Source organism: Anabrus simplex, chromosome 1, assembly GCF_040414725.1.
Source record: "Anabrus simplex isolate iqAnaSimp1 chromosome 1, ASM4041472v1, whole genome shotgun sequence".
NCBI classification, from domain to species: domain Eukaryota; kingdom Metazoa; phylum Arthropoda; class Insecta; order Orthoptera; family Tettigoniidae; genus Anabrus; species Anabrus simplex.
Window position 1 is genome coordinate 673,189,694 of NC_090265.1, and position 19,635 is coordinate 673,209,328.

Here is a 19,635-nt window from a genome sequence, read left to right on the forward strand (position 1 = left end):
AAAATAATAGAAAACGAGTCAGATCGGGAATTTTGGAGGATTCTCGCAGAAAACGAGTCAGATCGCGAATTTCGGCGGATTATATATCTAAATCAATAAGCATTCAATTATAAATTTCAGTATAATACCGTAGCGAAGCACGGGTATCTTTCTAGTTAAAATATATATGCCACATCATAAGACACTAAAAAATATAGCACATTAAACACATTAAAACATGGTATATTTTAAAAACGTCTATTAAAATTTGAGTTCATGTTGCGTTGCATTCATTCTTCAATCCTCTTGTAGTTCTTGTGTTGATTAAGTTGTATTAGGTGAATATCGAGAATGGTCTATGGCTGATACACTTTGTATTGGTATGTTATAAGATCTCTTGTCATTAAAATTTGAAAATTGAGTACTGTGCAGTTCAACTGTTGATGTAGTCAGGTAAGATTTATATATACAGCAAGATAGGGTTTAATTTTAGAGCAGTTGGTGGTGACACCTCTCTCGTCTATGCACGTTATATGGTGTTATCTGTAAAGAAAAGCTAATATGAGTATAGCGTATGTATGAAGGAATGCCTGGATGTATGTGTGAAATGAAAAGAGTACTTACTGTTGTTGCTGTGGAGGTTGTTTACTGATATGTTTGGAGATTTGTTGTGTTCTGCTACGAGTACGTCTGGGGCTCATGTTAGCTGTGTGGAGGGATGTTGGTGGAGGGGATGGAGGAGTGGCTATTGTGAAGGTAGGGGCGGGGTTAGGTTTGTGATTCGTCGGTTTGTTATGACTTGTCCATGCTCAATCAGTAGGTTTTAGTTTATTATAACCATCACCACTTTTAATCAGAGATATTTTAACGCAACATACTGCAATATATTTTACTTCAGTTTTTCATTAGACATCCGGATGCTCTAACGTAACATCTTTGTAATTTTGTCTAATGACTGTAAATTTGTGTGCTAGCTGATGATGGCCAAGATAGGCCGAAACCAGTACTAGTGCAATAATTCATTCACAATAAATGGTGGAACATTTTTCTTGTCTATTACATGCTAAAAGGCATAACAGTATACAATGAAGATGTATGTATGTGTTAATGATCTATCATATAGGAATCACATTTCCCTATCTATGGCCTTCAGCAATTAGTTAGGATCTGCAGATATCATAGGTCTGTTAATCTGATGATAGTACAAAGGAACAAAATTGTTAGACTGTACCCAAGCCCTTTTCTATCTCATAATAAAACTGAGGAAAGCCCGCAGTATTTTATGTTAAAGTAAAAAATTTTCTTAGATTGATTTTTGGGCGTGTTAAATTATTTTAATTATGCAAGAGTTTGAATTTGTTGCAGTTACATACATAATTTAAATTTTCTTGTGAATACCTTCCAAAGATTCACATTCATCTTATATTCAGTACTGTGTGGTAATTGTGAAGACTTTGGTCTCTCTATTGTCTGTTAAAGGCTGTGGATTTGATACTTTTGGCACTGAACAAGGACATAATAGCCTCTGTGTTGATGTGTTTCAGTGTGCAGAAGCGATGGGTGAAGGTGGGACTGAGCTCGTTCCGATATATGTATCCTTGTCCCAGACTTACAAAGACAACGGGGACTACCTCAAGGCTTTGGAGTATTCGTACAAGGAGCTAGAGTTATGGGAGAATAATCCTGCTGAGGTAAGTCTCTGTAAATCCATTGTTGTCCATACAGCTTCTGTTAGGAAAGTTGTAGTCTGACTCAGCTGAATCATTCCCTGCTGCACTCCTAGTCTCCAGTATGTATGCAAAGATGCTTCAAAAAATAAGGTAACTAGAGGTTGCATGGAGAAACGTTATTTTTTGCTTTCACGTCGCACCGATACAGATAGGTCTTATGGCGGCGATGTGATGGGATGGGAAAGGGCTAGGAGTGAGAAGGAAGTGGTACAGCCTCAGCATTTGCTTGATGTGAAAATGAAAAACCATGGGAAACCATCTTCAGGGCTGACCAAAAGAGGTGGACGAACAGAGAATGAGAAGGGAAACTGAATGGGTTTAATAAATATATGGTTAATTCCTCTCTGTTTTATATATCCAGTAAAACCTCATTAAGATGTTTCTGCAGGGGACAACAAAAATGAACGTGTTAAGCATGAAAACATACTACTGAATATACGAATAAAAGCTATCCAACAGGGATACGGAAACAATAGATACAATTTTTTCCGACATGTATTGAATAGGTGGATATTAAAAATAACATTTGTAACATACTTTGTATTTATGAGGGAGTTTTACGTTGTGTAACAGTGAAAACTATCAGGGGCGGCTTTTCAGGTGAAGTAGATGAAGTGCCACTTCACCATTTATTTTTACCAGAATGAATTTAAAAATATATATTTTTCTTATGACATTTGTTGGTTTTATGGAAATAATTTTTTTTTTACGGCGTTTGGAGCATCAATAACTCGCATTACTTGATGAGAACCAGGGGAACTCACGAAAGCGCCGGCTGTCGGCCACCCACAGTACGGCGCGTGAGCTTGAGTGAAGACGAGAGATTCAGCAGCTGGCTCTACCTTCCAAGTGCCGCTTGGGCTTGGCAGTTGCCATGACAACCGTGACGTCACCCGCGTACTTTACTCATAGCGAAATGTGCAAGTGAAGTTGCGGGAAGATCGGAATATTTCATCTTCCCTGTGTCATCCTGTGTGAAGTACGAGTACTTACGCATCGTGGTTCATTCGTAGTGTTGTGCTGTTTTATTTAAACATGTATCCTGTTTATTACATAGTGTGTATTTTATTAGAAACAACCATTTTCACGTTGGAGAAACGAAGATCAGAATGAAGTTCTACGTTTTGGTCGCCCTACTGAATCGCTGCAAGTTTGTGCTACAAAAGAAGTGAAACATTCTGGTAAACCTTACAAACTTAGTTTCAAACGATCATGGTTGAAGGAATTTCCATGGTTGTGCTCCTCTCCAGCTCTACAGAAGTTGTTTTGTTGGCCCTGCATGTACGTTTAAATAGGCTTTTCCTTCAGTTGGTAATATAACTTTTTCGGTTTCTAGCGTCAGTAAACAGTTGTGCGTTGTAAATGAAAACATGGCTGTCCAGCTCTTCCCGAGGGTGCCGCGCTTCCGTAATTGTTAGTCTCCTGGTCAGATCTTATCTGTACTTTGCATTGTAGAGCAAAGGCAGCCACATGGTTGCTGCGCTATGACGTTACACAGCGCTCCGATCTGTATACATTTTTGATCACGTGCTGGACCCTCCGCCAGTCACAGGTACGAGTACAAAACAACCAGAAACAATGTGTAGTTCCCAAATCCGTCACTCAAAACAGAACGGGTTATAGCTCTTCACCATACATTTCAGCCACGAGCCGCCACTGAAAACTATAACGTTTATAAAGGTGAAAGTATTACCAAGAGAACAAATATGAAAACCTTTTCTGCTAGGGCTTATAAAATAAGTGCACTGAAAGGTGTGAAAAACAACAAATATGAAAAAATATGCACGGGGGCCAATTAAAATATCCAAGTATTATTGCAGATCACACTCTTTCTAAAACAAATGTGAGTAAAAGCTTTTTATTTCAGAGCAGTGGGTTATTAAATATTTTCTGGTCACACTCTTAGACAATGAATTGGGGGTTACACTCGACCATATGCGACTGGAGAAATCAGAAGGAATGACTTAGACTACCATTTGGAAACACTTCAACCAAGTCGAATAATGGAGTCGAAACTGGAAGGTGGGAGTGCAACCTTTGCGACCTCTTCGCGTTTATAAAGATGTGAATGCCAGTCCACTTTCTGATAGATTTTAATTTTGTCTTCATTAGCAAGGAATTTTGCGACTTTTTCCATATCCATAACTATCACAAGACAAATATCCACCACGCTAGTCAGTTTCACACGATTATGTTCCTAATCCAGAAATATGCTCACTTTTTCTTCAATCACGCGACTGTGGCAACGGCTGTTACCGAAGTTGTAAATCACATTTCTTTCACAAGCGATGACAAATAACATTTTCAAGGCTAGGAAAAATGTGATCGTACTCGTAGTAAGCAGTAATAGCAAAAATTTGTGATGCTGTAGATATGTTCATATGAGCATAATCCAGATATAGGCTACCCTATCATGCAACAAATATTCGCTACACTTCAGTGTACCACTCAGCACAAAATAAATTTCTAACTTCTGAATGGAATGTGAAATACAAGCTCAAATAGACTCACTGTGTTATTCAGCAATTTTGCTGCTAACCGGCAAGCAAAACTGAACATTTCTGAGGCTAATGGCTTGCTCCCCGAATGTGCAACTTATCCTGTGAAGTTCAGGAATTTAAGGCCTTTTTCCATAATCACGCAACTGTGGCGACCGATCTTGCCTGAGTTGGAAATCACGTTTGCTTCACAAGGGATGACAAATATCATTTTCAGGGCTAGGAGAAATGTGATCTTACTGAGCGGTAATAGCAAAACTTTGTGTTGTGAGGTATTTTTTATGTAGATTTAATATGATGAGAATTGGGTCTTCAAATTTATGACGTGCTAAGTGGAAAAATGTGTTAATAAGGAACACACTAACGAGGTTTCACTGTATATCTTCCTGATATACCAGAAACTTTCACTACTTAACCCACTCTAAAGAGAGAACTATTTCAAATTCACGTATGAAACTTGATAGGAATAACGTGCAGATTATGGGCCAAAAGGTTTATGTGGTTCACCATACCAAAAAAAATAGAGTTTATCAGGGTAATGCTTGCACATGTGTCAATCTGAAGAGAAGCATATGAAGAGAGGTATCGGGTATACCCATAGAGATGCTTCGTGCAGCAAGCTATCCCAAGTTTTCAGGCTGTCCTGGATACAGATGGGCACAGTTTGGAGCACATTTTTCAGTGCTGTTCACAAAAGACAGTACATTAAAATATTTAATTGGAAATGCTTATTCATTGTTCCTCTTCCCCATGTCCTTGGCTTTGTTCACAATGTTTCTTGTTCATGTGATCACTCCTTTTTCACATAGAGATGGTTAAATAGGGAAAGTCTGATTGTAACCACCCAGTAATAAGAATGTAGTGCCTGTCTGTATATTTGCTTTTTGTTGTGGTTTTGAGAGAGTTGAAAGTAGAGATGATGTGGAGATGATATTTCCTCATTTTTGAAAGTTTTGTCCATCATTGAGTTTGGCTTGAATAAATGCAAAAAAAGAACAAAGAAACTGTGCACTTGTACATTTTCAACAGATAAGCATAGAACCATGGGTATGATTTTGGGCTTAGAAGATGAGAGAGTAAGTACACATTCGTTGGTGGTTCCCCTCTTAGTAGCCTCTTATGACATGCAGGGGGTACAATCCTTTGACTTCACCCACAGGGGAGAGAAAAAAGTTCCAATAAATCAAAAGAAAAATGAGTGTATCCACAAAAGAATGGTAAGGCCCATGAATTGCGAGAAAATATCCGGCTCCATGGCTCAATGGTTGGCGTGCTGGCCTATGGTCACAGGGGTCCCAGGTTCAATTCCTGGCAGGGTCGGGAATTTTAACCATGATTGGTTAATTCTTCTGGCACGGGGGCTGGGTGTATGTGTCATTTTCATAATTTCATTCTCGTCAAGACATGGAGGTCGCCTACAGACGTCAAATCAAGACCTGCAACTGGCGAGCCAAACTTGTCCTCAGACACTCCCAGCACTAAAATCCGTACACAATGTTCATTTTTTTACGAGAAAATGCAGGACATTCTAGACCTTGTAAATGATAATGATGATAGCCAGCCCTGTGGTGTAGAGGTATCATACCTGTCTCTTATTCCAATGGCCCAGGGTTTGTTTTCCTGTTAGTTCAGTTATTTAAATTCTGGACTAAGGAGTAGAACAGGGTTCAATTGACACAAGGTTATCTCAAGCTCTTGGTTACAGGAAGAAGCGCACAGTGAGAATTCCAAGGCACTGGGTTTGTTTTCCGCTCAGTTTAAGGATTTTAATTCTGGACTGAGGAGTAGAACATGATACAAAATTTTCTCAAAATCTTAGTTACAGGAATAAAGTGCACAGTGCGATGATGTTGCTACTGACCTAGTATACGTAGACGAACACGGGTTGCCATGGTTACAGTGGTGTCGCGAAATTGAAAACTCTTAATTCCAGATAGACTCCTGCCCGGAAACATATCCATGTTACAACTGCTTACCTGTTTTTTCATCAAACTTGTCAGTATTGAAGTAGAAACATTCATAATTTCCCTGCTTTTTGTTTTACATCGATACATTAAGAAGGAGCTGAGAAATAACTTTTTGACCTCGGGAATGCCACCTCTCAGAGAGAAGTAAACAATGATTTTGGCAACTTCCTTAGCAAGCCAACAATACCGCACCAGGTTCACTGTTACTTGCTAACAATGCTGGTTGTTTTACATTTGGTTCTTTCCCTCTGCTGGCTGAGTGGAATTCTAGTTCATCTTTCACATGCACACTGACTGGGAGGTATTGTCTTTTCTGATTGTTGCTTCACTGAAATTTCTGAATTTGATTTCCTTACACCTATTGCTACGGTGATTCTAGCGCCAGGCATCTTGTTTAAAGATAAAAATTTCATTGTTCCGTATTGAAAGTCTTAACGTTAAAAATTAAATAATTGAAAAAGAGGTTCAACCTATTCAATACATAAAAAAAGAAAGAAATGTAGTGATTACATTGTTATTTAATAGTAACTATAAATGGGACCGGTTTCGACCCTAGTCCAGGTCATCGTCAGCCGTAAAAACATGTAAAACAATGCATATGAAAAAGAAAAAGATTAAGTGAATTCTGGATCGGTATAAGATGAAACATAAATTAACGATGGGGGTAGAAATTGTGAGTCACTTAGAAGAAAACAGTACGTAATATTAGGAATGGTAGTATGGCACACGCAATGATAGGCGAAGTCTCACAATGTTTATGAATATTGGAGAACGGTCAAATGGGTCAGATTTCCACACTCTTGTCAGGCACAAAGTCACAACACTATCAAATAATATATGAAGATCATAATTAACTTGAAGTCGCAGACGAATAGATTTGTAGAAGCAAACTGCCAGCTCCCGGTGATCAGCGCGGCACATTCAAGGTCATGCGCTGCGGTCTCGAACGCCAAAGTAGAATGGAGAATATCCTGAAGGTCCAGTATTTGTCTCGGTAGCGGGAAGTTGAGTACGTATATATAGAAATATACTACGCAAATCAGTATAATTGAATGAGTACTTGTGCTCCTGCTAAGTTCTTGTTGTCAGAACTCGATTTTAGTTGCATACCATTTCGAGGTGTCAGTAGTTTATTAACCTTTTGAGTGCCAAGGAGCGCAAAAGCAGCTCCCAACACTTGCTTAAATTGCCAGGAGCATGATCGCGCTCTTCTCACTATTGCCTTATTACCTGGGCATAAGGTGGGTAGCATTCCTGGCATACCTGCTGTAAATAGGCGTGGCACTAAGAGGGTTAAAGGCACCCTCACTTTTACAGTAATGTACCACTTGGAAGCACCGTACTAGAGTTTCTTGCCTATCATGGTGTTCTGTGTCCACTCTCAGCAATTTTCTATGGGTTGATGTTTTATCTAAAACCTTACTCCCTTTTTTCTGAAAATATTCAACTCCTGTCAATAAATCACCAGAAGCAAACTTGTTCCAACATTAATACTAAAATATTGAATGCATTTTGATACATTTTTCACACTAGTTCTATAAATTGCCACAAGTGCAAAGCCATGGGCAAAAGCTAGTTGTTAATATTTGTCTGCTGAATGTTTTTTCAGGCCTGTAAGACCACCATAAATATTGCAGTTATATTGGAAATGAAAGGGGCTAGTTACAATGAGATTGTGAAGACATACAATGATGCATATGCTCTGGCTGCGAAAGCTGAAAGTGAATCTCTGGAGATCAGAGTCTTACGTCATCTACTAGATTTCCAGAATAACAACGGTACTACTGAGGAAATAGGTAAGATGAAATGTTATCTATAATTGTATCCAGATCATCTGTCTTACTTACAATTAACCATTCGCAGATTATCAGTCAGTAACTAAGTAGCAAGATATCCAACGAGTTTCACAGGAGTTAATTGAAATCCATCATTGTTGAGACATCTCTTGTATATGATTCTAGTGATCCTTTCTTTTTCCTTAACCATTTACTATGGATAAAATGAATAATTCAGGTAGTGCTGTATGTTCAGACAATTTTCTTCACTACTGTGTCTTAAGTTGGAGCTAGCTGTCCCATTGTTATAACATTGATATATGGAATGTTTCATAATTGCAGGGCTCTGTGGCTCAGACGGTTGAGGCGCTGGCCTTCTGACCCCAACTTAGCAGGTTCGATCCTGGGTCAGTCAGTACTATTTGAAGGTGCTCAAATACGTCAGCCTCGTGTCGGTAGATTTACTTGCACGTAAAAGAACTTCTGCAGGACAAAATTCCGGCACTTTGGCGTCTCCAAAATCCTTGAAAAGTAGTTAGTGGGATGTTAAAACAATATCATCATGTTTCAAAATTATAGGTACGAACTGCAGGGGTGTGTGTAGGACAATGACACAAGGTCATAGATCTGGAAACCATATGTGAGATATAGTAGTAAACACGTGTCCTCATCCCGAGGTGGTGCAGCTCTTTTCAGGCACACCCCCAATGGAGGTGAGCCGTATGTACCATTTCGACCACATACCAGCCCTCCTGCCATTCTTAAATTTCTGGCAGTACCGGAAATCGAACCCAGGCCTCCGAGGACGGCAGCTAATAGCACTAACCGTTACGCTATGGAGGCGGACGTTTGTAAGGTATGACATACATTTGCAGCACAAATGTTCATGTTTTATATTCCTGTTGCTACAGATATAAGACTCTTTTGACTGTGTTGTGGAGCCTAGTACTTGCAGCATAAAGCTTGAACAACGTTGTAACATTTGCAAATGTGATTACCGTACATATTATCTCAGAAATGGTTGCTTTACAGATCTACATTTATTAGGACTGTTTGCTTTGTTTCAATGTCATCTAGCTACTTATGCAGGTTTATCCTACAATTTTAAAATGTCCTGTGTAGTAGTCTTGCCAATCTGAGGCTCCATTAAATGCGAGCCCTATTTGAATAATTTTTCATTTTGAAAATTTAAAATAAGTTTTCTACAATATTTCATGCCCTGCTTCTTCCCATTATGACATCGTACTGTGCCTCTCTTCTGCACAGATCACATGTGTGGTTGTTGGTGAATGTTCTCCTCTCCCCGTCATAGAACACATGCCTGCTTCCAATTGCTGCATTAGTGGTTGTGAGCAGTGCTGTTGTACATTGTTTTATCATAAGCACTAAAAGTAAAAGGGCCAGTATCTAGAATTCGGGAGATTGTTGGGTTCGAACCTCACTGTCAGCAGCTCTCAAGATGTTTTTCCGTAGTTTCCCCATTTTCACACCAGGCAAATGCTGAGGCTGTATCTTAAGTAAGGCCATGGCCACTTCCTTTCCACTTCTAGATCTTCCTGTTGCCGTAAGACCTATCTGTGTCGGTGCTATGTAAAGCAATTTAAAAAAAAAGTTTGTGCCGTTAAGACTCTTTAAAAAAGACTCAATAAATGGGAGACATTAAAAACCTGGCAGCTGAATACATTGAAGAAGTGAGACTGTTGGCGATTGGCAATGCAATATACTGCACCGTACGGGGTACATTATTCGTATTGTGCCTTTTTCCTCACTGTCTCAAATACTCCGGCTAATAATCTAATATAAGATGTTGGATGGACAAATAAATATAATCATCTCCTAAAAATTTAGGACGACACGCAGGTAAGAATAAAATAATTACATCAGCTTAGGTCTGCGACTAAATCATATTACCATCATCTGTATCTGCAAAAAAAAAAATCATTTGTATATTCCATCCCATCCAACATGTGGATTCATTTATCTACACCGATATTGGCTTATCTCGGTGAATAACACATGAGAACCATATTTTTTATCAAATCATATATTCGTTCGCTGCACAATACCTTTCAGGGATACAAATTTCAATTAACCTTTTTTTATCGTGGACTCAACTGAGAAATGCACAGCCTTTTCCCCAAATCCATCCGCAAAACCAATTCCAATTAATTGTAACCAACAATAAAATAGATCTTTGACTTTATCTATTGATTATTTATAAGTATTCCATCTAATATCTCTTCCAATGATGAATTGAATAAATAACAAGAATTCCAGTTGAAATCCTTATCTCCTATTTTATTGAAAGTTCGTTGTACTTGGAGTGAAGTATAATTACAATTACATATTCTGTTACACACTTAGGAATTCCAATTCCAAATTGAAATACAATTCAATATTTTCTTATCATATAAAAAAAAATCGTTGACATTAACATTACAATCTCGTTTCAATAATTTTGAAATATTAATAATTCATCGAAATATTATTGAAACCTTATAAAATATCCCCTAAACATTGTCGAGATGTCGTTGGAATGGTTGAAATACCTTGGAATATCGGTGAAAATCATGTTTAGATATTCCTTAAAAATTATTGAAGGGTCACTGAAGTGACTGAAGCTCCATGAAATATCGGCGAAATCATGTTTAAATATTGCTTAATAATTATTGAAAGGTCACTGAAGTGACTGAAACACCATGAAACATCGGCGAAATAATGTTTAAATATTGCCTAAAAATTATTAAAAAGTCACTGAAGTGACTGAAGCACCATGAAATATCGGCGAAATAATGTTTAAATATTGCCAAAAAAATTATTGAAAAGTCACTGAAGTGACTGAAGCACCATGAAATATCGGCGAAATAATGTTTAAATATTGCCAAAAAAATTATTGAAAAGTCACTGAAGTGACTGAAGCACCATGAAATATCGGCGAAATAATGTTTAAATATTGCCAAAAAATTATTGAAAAGTCACTGAAGTGACTGAAGCACCATGAAATATCGGCGAAATAATGTTTAAATATTGCCAAAAAATTATTGAAAAGTCACTGAAGTGACTGAAGCACCATGAAATATCGGCGAAATAATGTTTAAATATTACCTAAAAATTATTGAAAAGTCACTGAAGTGACTGAAGCACCATGAAATATCGGCGAAATAATGTTTAAATATAGCCAAAAATTATTGAAAAGTCACTGAAGTGACTGAAGCACCATGAAATATCGGCGAAATAATGTTTAAATATAGCCAAAAATTATTGAAAAGTCACTGAAGTGACTGAAGCACCATGAAATATCGGCGAAATAATTTTAAATATTGCCAAAAAAATTATTGAAAAGTCACTGAAGTGACTGAAGCACCATGAAATATCGGCGAAATAATGTTTAAATATTGCCAAAAAATTATTGAAAAGTCACTGAAGTGACTGAAGCACCATGAAATATCGGCGAAATAATGTTTAAATATTGCCAAAAATTATTGAAAAGTCACTGAAGTGACTGAAGCACCATGAAATATCGGCGAAATAATGTTTAAATATTGCCAAAAAATTATTGAAAAGTCACTGAAGTGACTGAAGCACCATGAAATATCGGCGAAATAATGTTTAAATATTGCCAAAAAATTATTGAAAAGTCACTGAAGTGACTGAATCACCATGAAATATCGGCGAAATAATGTTTAAATATTGCCAAAAAAAATTATTGAAAAGTCACTGAAGTGACTGAAGCACCATGAAATATCGGCGAAATAATGTTTAAATATTGCCAAAAAATTATTGAAAAGTCACTGAAGTGACTGAAGCACCATGAAATATCGGCGAAATAATGTTTAAATATTGCCTAAAAATTATTGAAAAGTCACTGAAGTGACTGAAACACCATGAAACATCGGCGAAATAATGTTTAAATATTGCTTAATAATTATTGAAAAGTCACTGAAGTGACTGAAACACCATGAAATATCGGCGAAATAATGTTTAAATATTGCCTAAAAATTATTGAAAAGTCACTGAAGTGACTGAAGCACCATGAAATATCGGCGAAATAATGTTTAAATATTGCCTAAAAATTATTGAAAAGTCACTGAAGTGACTGAATCACCATGAAATATCGGCGAAATAATGTTTAAATATTGCTTAATAATTATTGAAAAGTCACTGAAGTGACTGAAACACCATGAAATATCGGCGAAATAATGTCGAAATATCAAGAATATTAACTAAGTACCACTCAAATATCAACTAGACATCATTAAAATAACATTAGAGTTTCATTGTATATCCTAAAAAGAAAAAAAAAATCCATAAATTTATGATCTTTGCTTTCTTTGTTTTCTCAAGTCTTCATTGTGTAATAACGAAAACAACATAAGTAAGTTCCATAAATATGGTTCAAGAATCACCATACAGCTATATATCGACTCAAAATAAAACCGAAAATAAAATATTCTTTATACTAGGTAAACTAATTTGGTCATAAAACCATCTGAAAAATAAATAAATAGGAGTAGCCTATCATAACATACGTGTGCAAACAAGCTAATCAAACATCTAGGAATGCAATACTTCCATTCGTAAATAAACATCTTTCTGCGAAATTAAAACAGAAAATGGTATCGGAAATTTACCTGTCCTCAAGCAGTAGTCATTTTAGTCATGAAGACGTTTCCTCCCTCCAAACCTGCGTTCGACAGAACTTCAACTTAGGCTTAGCTTATTATGTGAGATTCAACTGAAAAAATAAATATATGTTGACTTTCAATCGCGAATGCCTTGTTTTAGGATATAATTTTTGATGACCGTATTCCATAAGTAGCCTGTAAGTTTATTAACCTCTTACAATCGTATGCATGTGCCACATAACCCGACTTCGTATACTGCTACGTAATTCACACGACGAAAACATCAACTATAACGTAACATTAGCATTATGTCGCTTAAATATTACCAACTGCTCCAATCTATTCGTATTTCACAAAATACGCATTCTGCCAATAACAATTCCTCATTACTTATACACTTCCCTATCTCCATTCTTTTAGCTTATAATCTCTAAAGATTATCGATCATAACAACGATTCCACCTAACAAAATCATTCGTTGCTCTAACTGTAGTGCAGTATACGTATAATCCATTCACATATTCTCATCATCAATCATGGGTTTACGGCATTCCGTAACACAAGCAATCACATATTCTCAGCAAAACAATGCGAGTGTTAATATTTCAGGTTCTACTTACTTACTTTTGGTGTCAAGTTATCGTCAAGTGAAATTCTATTAATCTAGAAGACGGTCTAATACCATTCTGCATTGGACTGGAGTTGAATTACTCAGTGAAAGGCATAAGTCTTCAGAATTACATCGATAACGTCGGTTTTCAAAGCTTCACATCAAATAAACAAGCACTCCTACTCGTTGATTATAGATTTGAAACGTCAAAGACTACCTAACTCCGTATCTTAAATAAGCTATAAGGATTCCTTTTTTATGACCCTACTCATAGAATTTTATCTTGAAGAATTAAACATTAACCATATTGCAATCATATATTAAATTAAATATTTACTATCGTTCATTCAAATATACGTAATTTTAACTACGAAAAATTTAAATATAAGGAACTTGACTTATCTTGCTTTCGTTATTCGACTGGGATGGTCTTCATTCTGGATCTCCCTTGGCTCCCGACTCGACTTGCGGTTCACGTCATCGTTGGTTACTGGTGACTGGCCTCGGGTGTGGGTGATGTCGGCTGGCAAGGGCTCCCACCGGATTGCGATCCCATTCTGGTTTAGCTAGCCATCGTATCTCCGTCGATTACGTGCGGTAAAAACATAATGAAAGATAGCATTAGGGAATAAATAATTTTGAATATATATTTTAGCTATCTAGTAAGTTATTCGTGAAGATGCAATATTTAGCCCAAATACTTTAGGTATTTCTTGTTTGTCGCTAGCTTAAAGAATAAGCTGCCGATCTCTAAATCTTCTTTAAGATTTCGGCTATGAGTTCGTGTTGGCAAATCTTATGGGCGATTCACTTCTTTCACGCCCGATGCTTTTACTTCGTACTTTATGGCTTATTTACCGCCGTAATTATACTATTCGCAGATTTCTTCTGTAAATTCAACCTCTTCTTTTCTTGAATATCAATTCTTGCTCACAATCTCGTTCCGATGATCAATACGATTTTTTTTAAAGTGTGTCGTCTTTTTTTACTCGGGACAACAATCTGATTCTTTTATCACGGCCATTTGGATTGCTAAGGTCCGATCGTCGCAATATCAACTCATGGCCTACTTGATTAGTTATATCTGCATTTTCTCTTTCATTATGTAACCTCCGTCATTTTTATCGCGATGCATGGCAAGTATTAGGGATGCAACTCCCGATCATGACGCAAATCGGGCAATGAAATGGTACATTTTACTTCCCCGTCAAAAGGTAAATAAATGTACTGCTCGCAGTATATTTATTTCGTTTCTATTTCTGTATAAAAAATGGAGCTTTCATTGACCCCTTTGTTTCAGATCGTCCCACATAAACTTAATAACGCGTTTTCTTTAATATATACATTCTATTCCTGATCTTCTTCATAATACAATTTTAGACTAGATGCGTTATATACATTTCTGTAGGTTCCATTTAAGTTCTCGACTACATATGCGTTGTTGCCTAATGCTTTCCTTATTACGTGTGGACCATCATACAAATGAACAAATTTAGCGAATATTCGTTCTGACACATTGGAATTAGGTGCTTTTCGAATCAATACTTTTTCATTAGTCTTAAAGGGTAGATGGAACTTTTTATTCTGGACCCTTTTTAACCGTTTATTTGCTTGCTCTACGAGTTTGGCTGTCACCATCTGGTTAATATCGACGCTACTGGGGTTGGGTTCATCATTTTCCCCTATAACTTTATCCCAAGGTCTTTGTGGTTGTTCATTCAAGTGTATCATACGGGGTATCTGATTAGTTGATTCATGGATAGTATTATTCATGCATTCCTCGATTATATTTATAACGATGATCCATTTCCAATGGCTTTCTGAACAATATATTCTACAATATTTTGCTATCTCTCGCATACATCGCTCTACGGGGTTCGCTGATGGGTGTCTAACCGAACAGAGTACATGTTTAATTTCCAGGTTCTGCATCATCTCTTCAAACTCTACTGACGTAAATTGGGTTCCCCTGTCAGTTAATATTTTTTTCGGCTTTCCCATTCGAGGTATTATGTTTCTACTTATTGCTTTAAGCACCTGCTTAGATGTTGCTCTTTGGATTGGTTGTAATACTATGAATTTTGAGAATACGTCCATGGTAACGATTATATATTTATGTCCTCTAACAGCTGTTGGCAACTTTCCAAATATGTCCATTGCAAAAATTTCTCTCGGTGCTGTTGGTATTATAGCTATCGGTTGATGCTTGGTTAGGAATGAATTGTATTTTGTTCTTTGACAGATATCACATGTTTTAATCACGTCCTTGATGGTTTTCGTGATTCCTTTCCATGTGAACCTCTCCAGTATTGTTTTCGTTACCTTTTCTATTCCCCCATGTCCGATTATTCTGTGAGTACGCCAAATTAGTCCTTTTTGTAATGATGCTGGTACTACTATTCTCAATTTATTGAAATCCTTGTTAATACGTTTCATTAGCATTCCGTTTTTTAATACAAATGGATTGCTTTCATCTTGTAAATTCCCGTTTTCTGAGTTATCGTGCTCAATTCTCCTGATTTCCAATATTAAGTTTTCGTCTGCTCTTTGCAATAGTGCGATATCCCCTAGTTTTCCCAGAAATTCTTCATCCTGTTGTACCAATTCAATATGCTGAACAAGTTGTTCTTTCTCTACCGGGTTTCTACTAAGTGCATCCGCAAGAATGTTGTCTTTTCCACTACAATGTTCGATTTTAATGTTAAACTGTTGCGTAAACAACATCCATCGTGTAATTCTTTCACTCGACATGGCTGCTTTTAACCCAAACTGCAAGGCTTTGTGATCTGTTCGGATCTTTACTGGGAAACCGGATACTATCTTCTTCCACTGCTGTAGGGCATATATAATAGCTAGTAATTCCTGTTCAGTCGTCGTGTAATTGATTTCATGGTTACGTAATTTTCTACTGGCAAATGCTAAATAGGTTCGACTCTTTGGGTCCTCTGTCATTTCCTGATATAAGTAAGCACCAATTCCTATACTGGAAGCATCATTCTGTATTATAAATTCCTCTGTGTAATCAGGATATCCCAGCTTTATGCTATTAGCTAATAATTTCTTCATTGCGAGGAACGCTTCTTCGGTCTTTTCGTTCCACTTCCATTTGTTGTTTCATCATCATTTCTCGTAGCATTTCTATCATTCCTTTTTGTTCTTCTTTCGTCTTCTCTAGATCCTCGGTTATCTTATTTATCTTCTCCTCCTTTTCTTTCAATCTCTCCTTCTGTTCTTCTTTAGCCTTTTCAAACTCCTCGATTATTCTGTTTATCTCCTCATCCTTTTCCTTTTGGTATTCCTCAACTTGTGACCTCGATTGATTAATAGTTGCCATTTTATGTCTATTATTGCTCAACCTCGCTAAAGACTCTATTTTGCTAATTGTTTATAGTTTACAACCAATAAAATATCAGTATTTCAATTCAGTATGAGATCAACAATCCGGTCCTCCCCACATAACCAACCATTCCATCGCCCCAGTTATTTATGAGATTTGAGAAAACAAAGAAATCATTCTTGATATTTCGGAACTTATTAACTTATTTGCTATCTCTACCTTAATACAAAACAAAAATCATACAGCGATCTAACTTTACATTATTAACTATCTTAACTAACTATTCATCTGAAATATTCCTGCTACATATTCATTATCATTATCATCCACTTCTTCTTCAACTCCCATTCTCGATCATATGACTCTTTGCCTAGTTCTCCATTCCTTCTTCTCTAGGTTTCCTTCATAATTATCGACTCCCAATCATTTGCTTCCTATCAGTTCTGCTTCATATCTGGGTAAATCTTTCTCACCTCCAACATTTTCTATCTAACTCTTCATGTTACATCTCCTCAGTTTTACTTCGTTTCTGGGTGTCAATTATTGCAATTATTCTTTTCTAACGACGAGCGTTAATTAAAGTCGCAGCTATTTTCCAGAAACTGCTCCGCATTGTCAAATAATGTGCTAACAGTTATCTATTAATTTGGTTTAGCATCCACAGCCTTGCTTTAACAATGAGAGCAAATTAATGCTCATTATTCATCTTATCATCGGACTGGGTGTCCTCACTTTACTTCCATGTTAATGTTAATGCTGTGCCCCTGGGTATCCTCAGCTTCTGCTCCACGAATGGGCGCCAATTTATGCACCGTACGGGGTACATTATTCGTATTGTGCCTTTTTCCTCACTGTCTCAAATACTCCGGCTAATATTCTAATATAAGATGTTGGATGGACAAATAAATATAATCATCTCCTAAAAATTTAGGACGACACGTAGGTAAGAATAAAATAATTACATCAGCTTAGGTCTGCGACTAAATCATATTACCATCATCTGTATCTGCAAAAAAAAAATCATTTGTATATTCCATCCCATCCAACATGTGGATTCATTTATCTACACCGATATTGGCTTATCTCGGTGAATAACACATGAGAACCATTTTTTATCAAATCATATATTCGTTCGCTGCACAATACCTTTCAGGGATACAAATTTCAATTAACCTTTTTTTATCGTGGACTCAACTGAGAAATGCACAGCCTTTTCCCCAAATCCATCCGCAAAACCAATTCCAATTAATTGTAACCAACAATAAAATAGATCTTTGACTTTATCTATTGATTATTTATAAGTATTCCATCTAATATCTCTTCCAATGATGAATTGAATAAATAACAAGAATTCCAGTTGAAATCCTTATCTCCTATTTTATTGAAAGTTCGTTGTACTTGGAGTGAAGTATAATTACAATTACATATTCTGTTACACACTTAGGAATTCCAATTCCAAATTGAAATACAATTCAATATTTTCTTATCATATAAAAAAAAATCGTTGACATTAACATTACAATCTCGTTTCAATAATTTTGAAATATTAATAATTCATCGAAATATTATTGAAACCTTATAAAATATCCCCTAAACATTGTCGAGATGTCGTTGGAATGGTTGAAATACCTTGGAATATCGGTGAAAATCATGTTTAGATATTCCTTAAAAATTATTGAAGGGTCACTGAAGTGACTGAAGCTCCATGAAATATCGGCGAAATCATGTTTAAATATTGCTTAATAATTATTGAAAGGTCACTGAAGTGACTGAAACACCATGAAACATCGGCGAAATAATGTTTAAATATTGCCTAAAAATTATTAAAAAGTCACTGAAGTGACTGAAGCACCATGAAATATCGGCGAAATAATGTTTAAATATTGCCAAAAAATTATTGAAAAGTCACTGAAGTGACTGAAGCACCATGAAATATCGGCGAAATAATGTTTAAATATTGCCAAAAAATTATTAAAAAGTCACTGAAGTGACTGAAGCACCATGAAATATCGGCGAAATAATGTTTAAATATTGCCAAAAAAATTATTGAAAAGTCACTGAAGTGACTGAAGCACCATGAAATATCGGCGAAATAATGTTTAAATATTGCCTAAAAATTATTAAAAAGTCACTGAAGTGACTGAAGCACCATGAAATATCGGCGAAATAATGTTTAAATATTGCCAAAAAAATTATTGAAAAGTCACTGAAGTGACTGAAGCACCATGAAATATCGGCGAAATAATGTTTAAATATTGCCTAAAAATTATTGAAAAGTCACTGAAGTGACTGAATCACCATGAAATATCGGCGAAATAATGTTTAAATATTGCTTAATAATTATTGAAAAGTCACTGAAGTGACTGAAACACCATGAAATATCGGCGAAATAATGTCGAAATATCAAGAATATTAACTAAGTACCACTCAAATATCAACTAGACATCATTAAAATAACATTAGAGTTTCATTGTATATCCTAAAAAGAAAAAAAAAAATCCATAAATTTATGATCTTTGCTTTCTTTGTTTTCTCAAGTCTTCATTGTGTAATAACGAAAACAACATAAGTAAGTTCCATAAATATGGTTCAAGAATCACCATACAGCTATATATCGACTCAAAATAAAACCGAAAATAAAATATTCTTTATACTAGGTAAACTAATTTGGTCATAAAACCATCTGAAAAATAAATAAATAGGAGTAGCCTATCATAACATACGTGTGCAAACAAGCTAATCAAACATCTAGGAATGCAATACTTCCATTCGTAAATAAACATCTTTCTGCGAAATTAAAACAGAAAATGGTATCGGAAATTTACCTGTCCTCAAGCAGTAGTCATTTTAGTCATGAAGACGTTTCCTCCCTCCAAACCTGCGTTCGACAGAACTTCAACTTAGGCTTAGCTTATTATGTGAGATTCAACTGAAAAAATAAATATATGTTGACTTTCAATCGCGAATGCCTTGTTTTAGGATATAATTTTTGATGACCGTATTCCATAAGTAGCCTGTAAGTTTATTAACCTCTTACAATCGTATGCATGTGCCACATAACCCGACTTCGTATACTGCTACGTAATTCACACGACGAAAACATCAACTATAACG

The 19,635-nt window shown here is 36.2% G+C and overlaps 1 protein-coding gene across 1 annotated transcript in view; it reads left to right on the forward strand.

The window, feature by feature from the left end:
* Positions 1-19,635, forward strand: part of LOC136886104 (tonsoku-like protein) — a 250,748-nt gene that overhangs the window by 82,549 nt on the left and 148,564 nt on the right. Inside the window, exons 9-10 of the mRNA XM_068227232.1 lie at positions 1,524-1,670; positions 7,784-7,970. Of these exons, the coding sequence (XP_068083333.1) occupies positions 1,524-1,670; positions 7,784-7,970 (334 nt within the window). The remainder of the gene's footprint in view (positions 1-1,523; positions 1,671-7,783; positions 7,971-19,635) is intronic.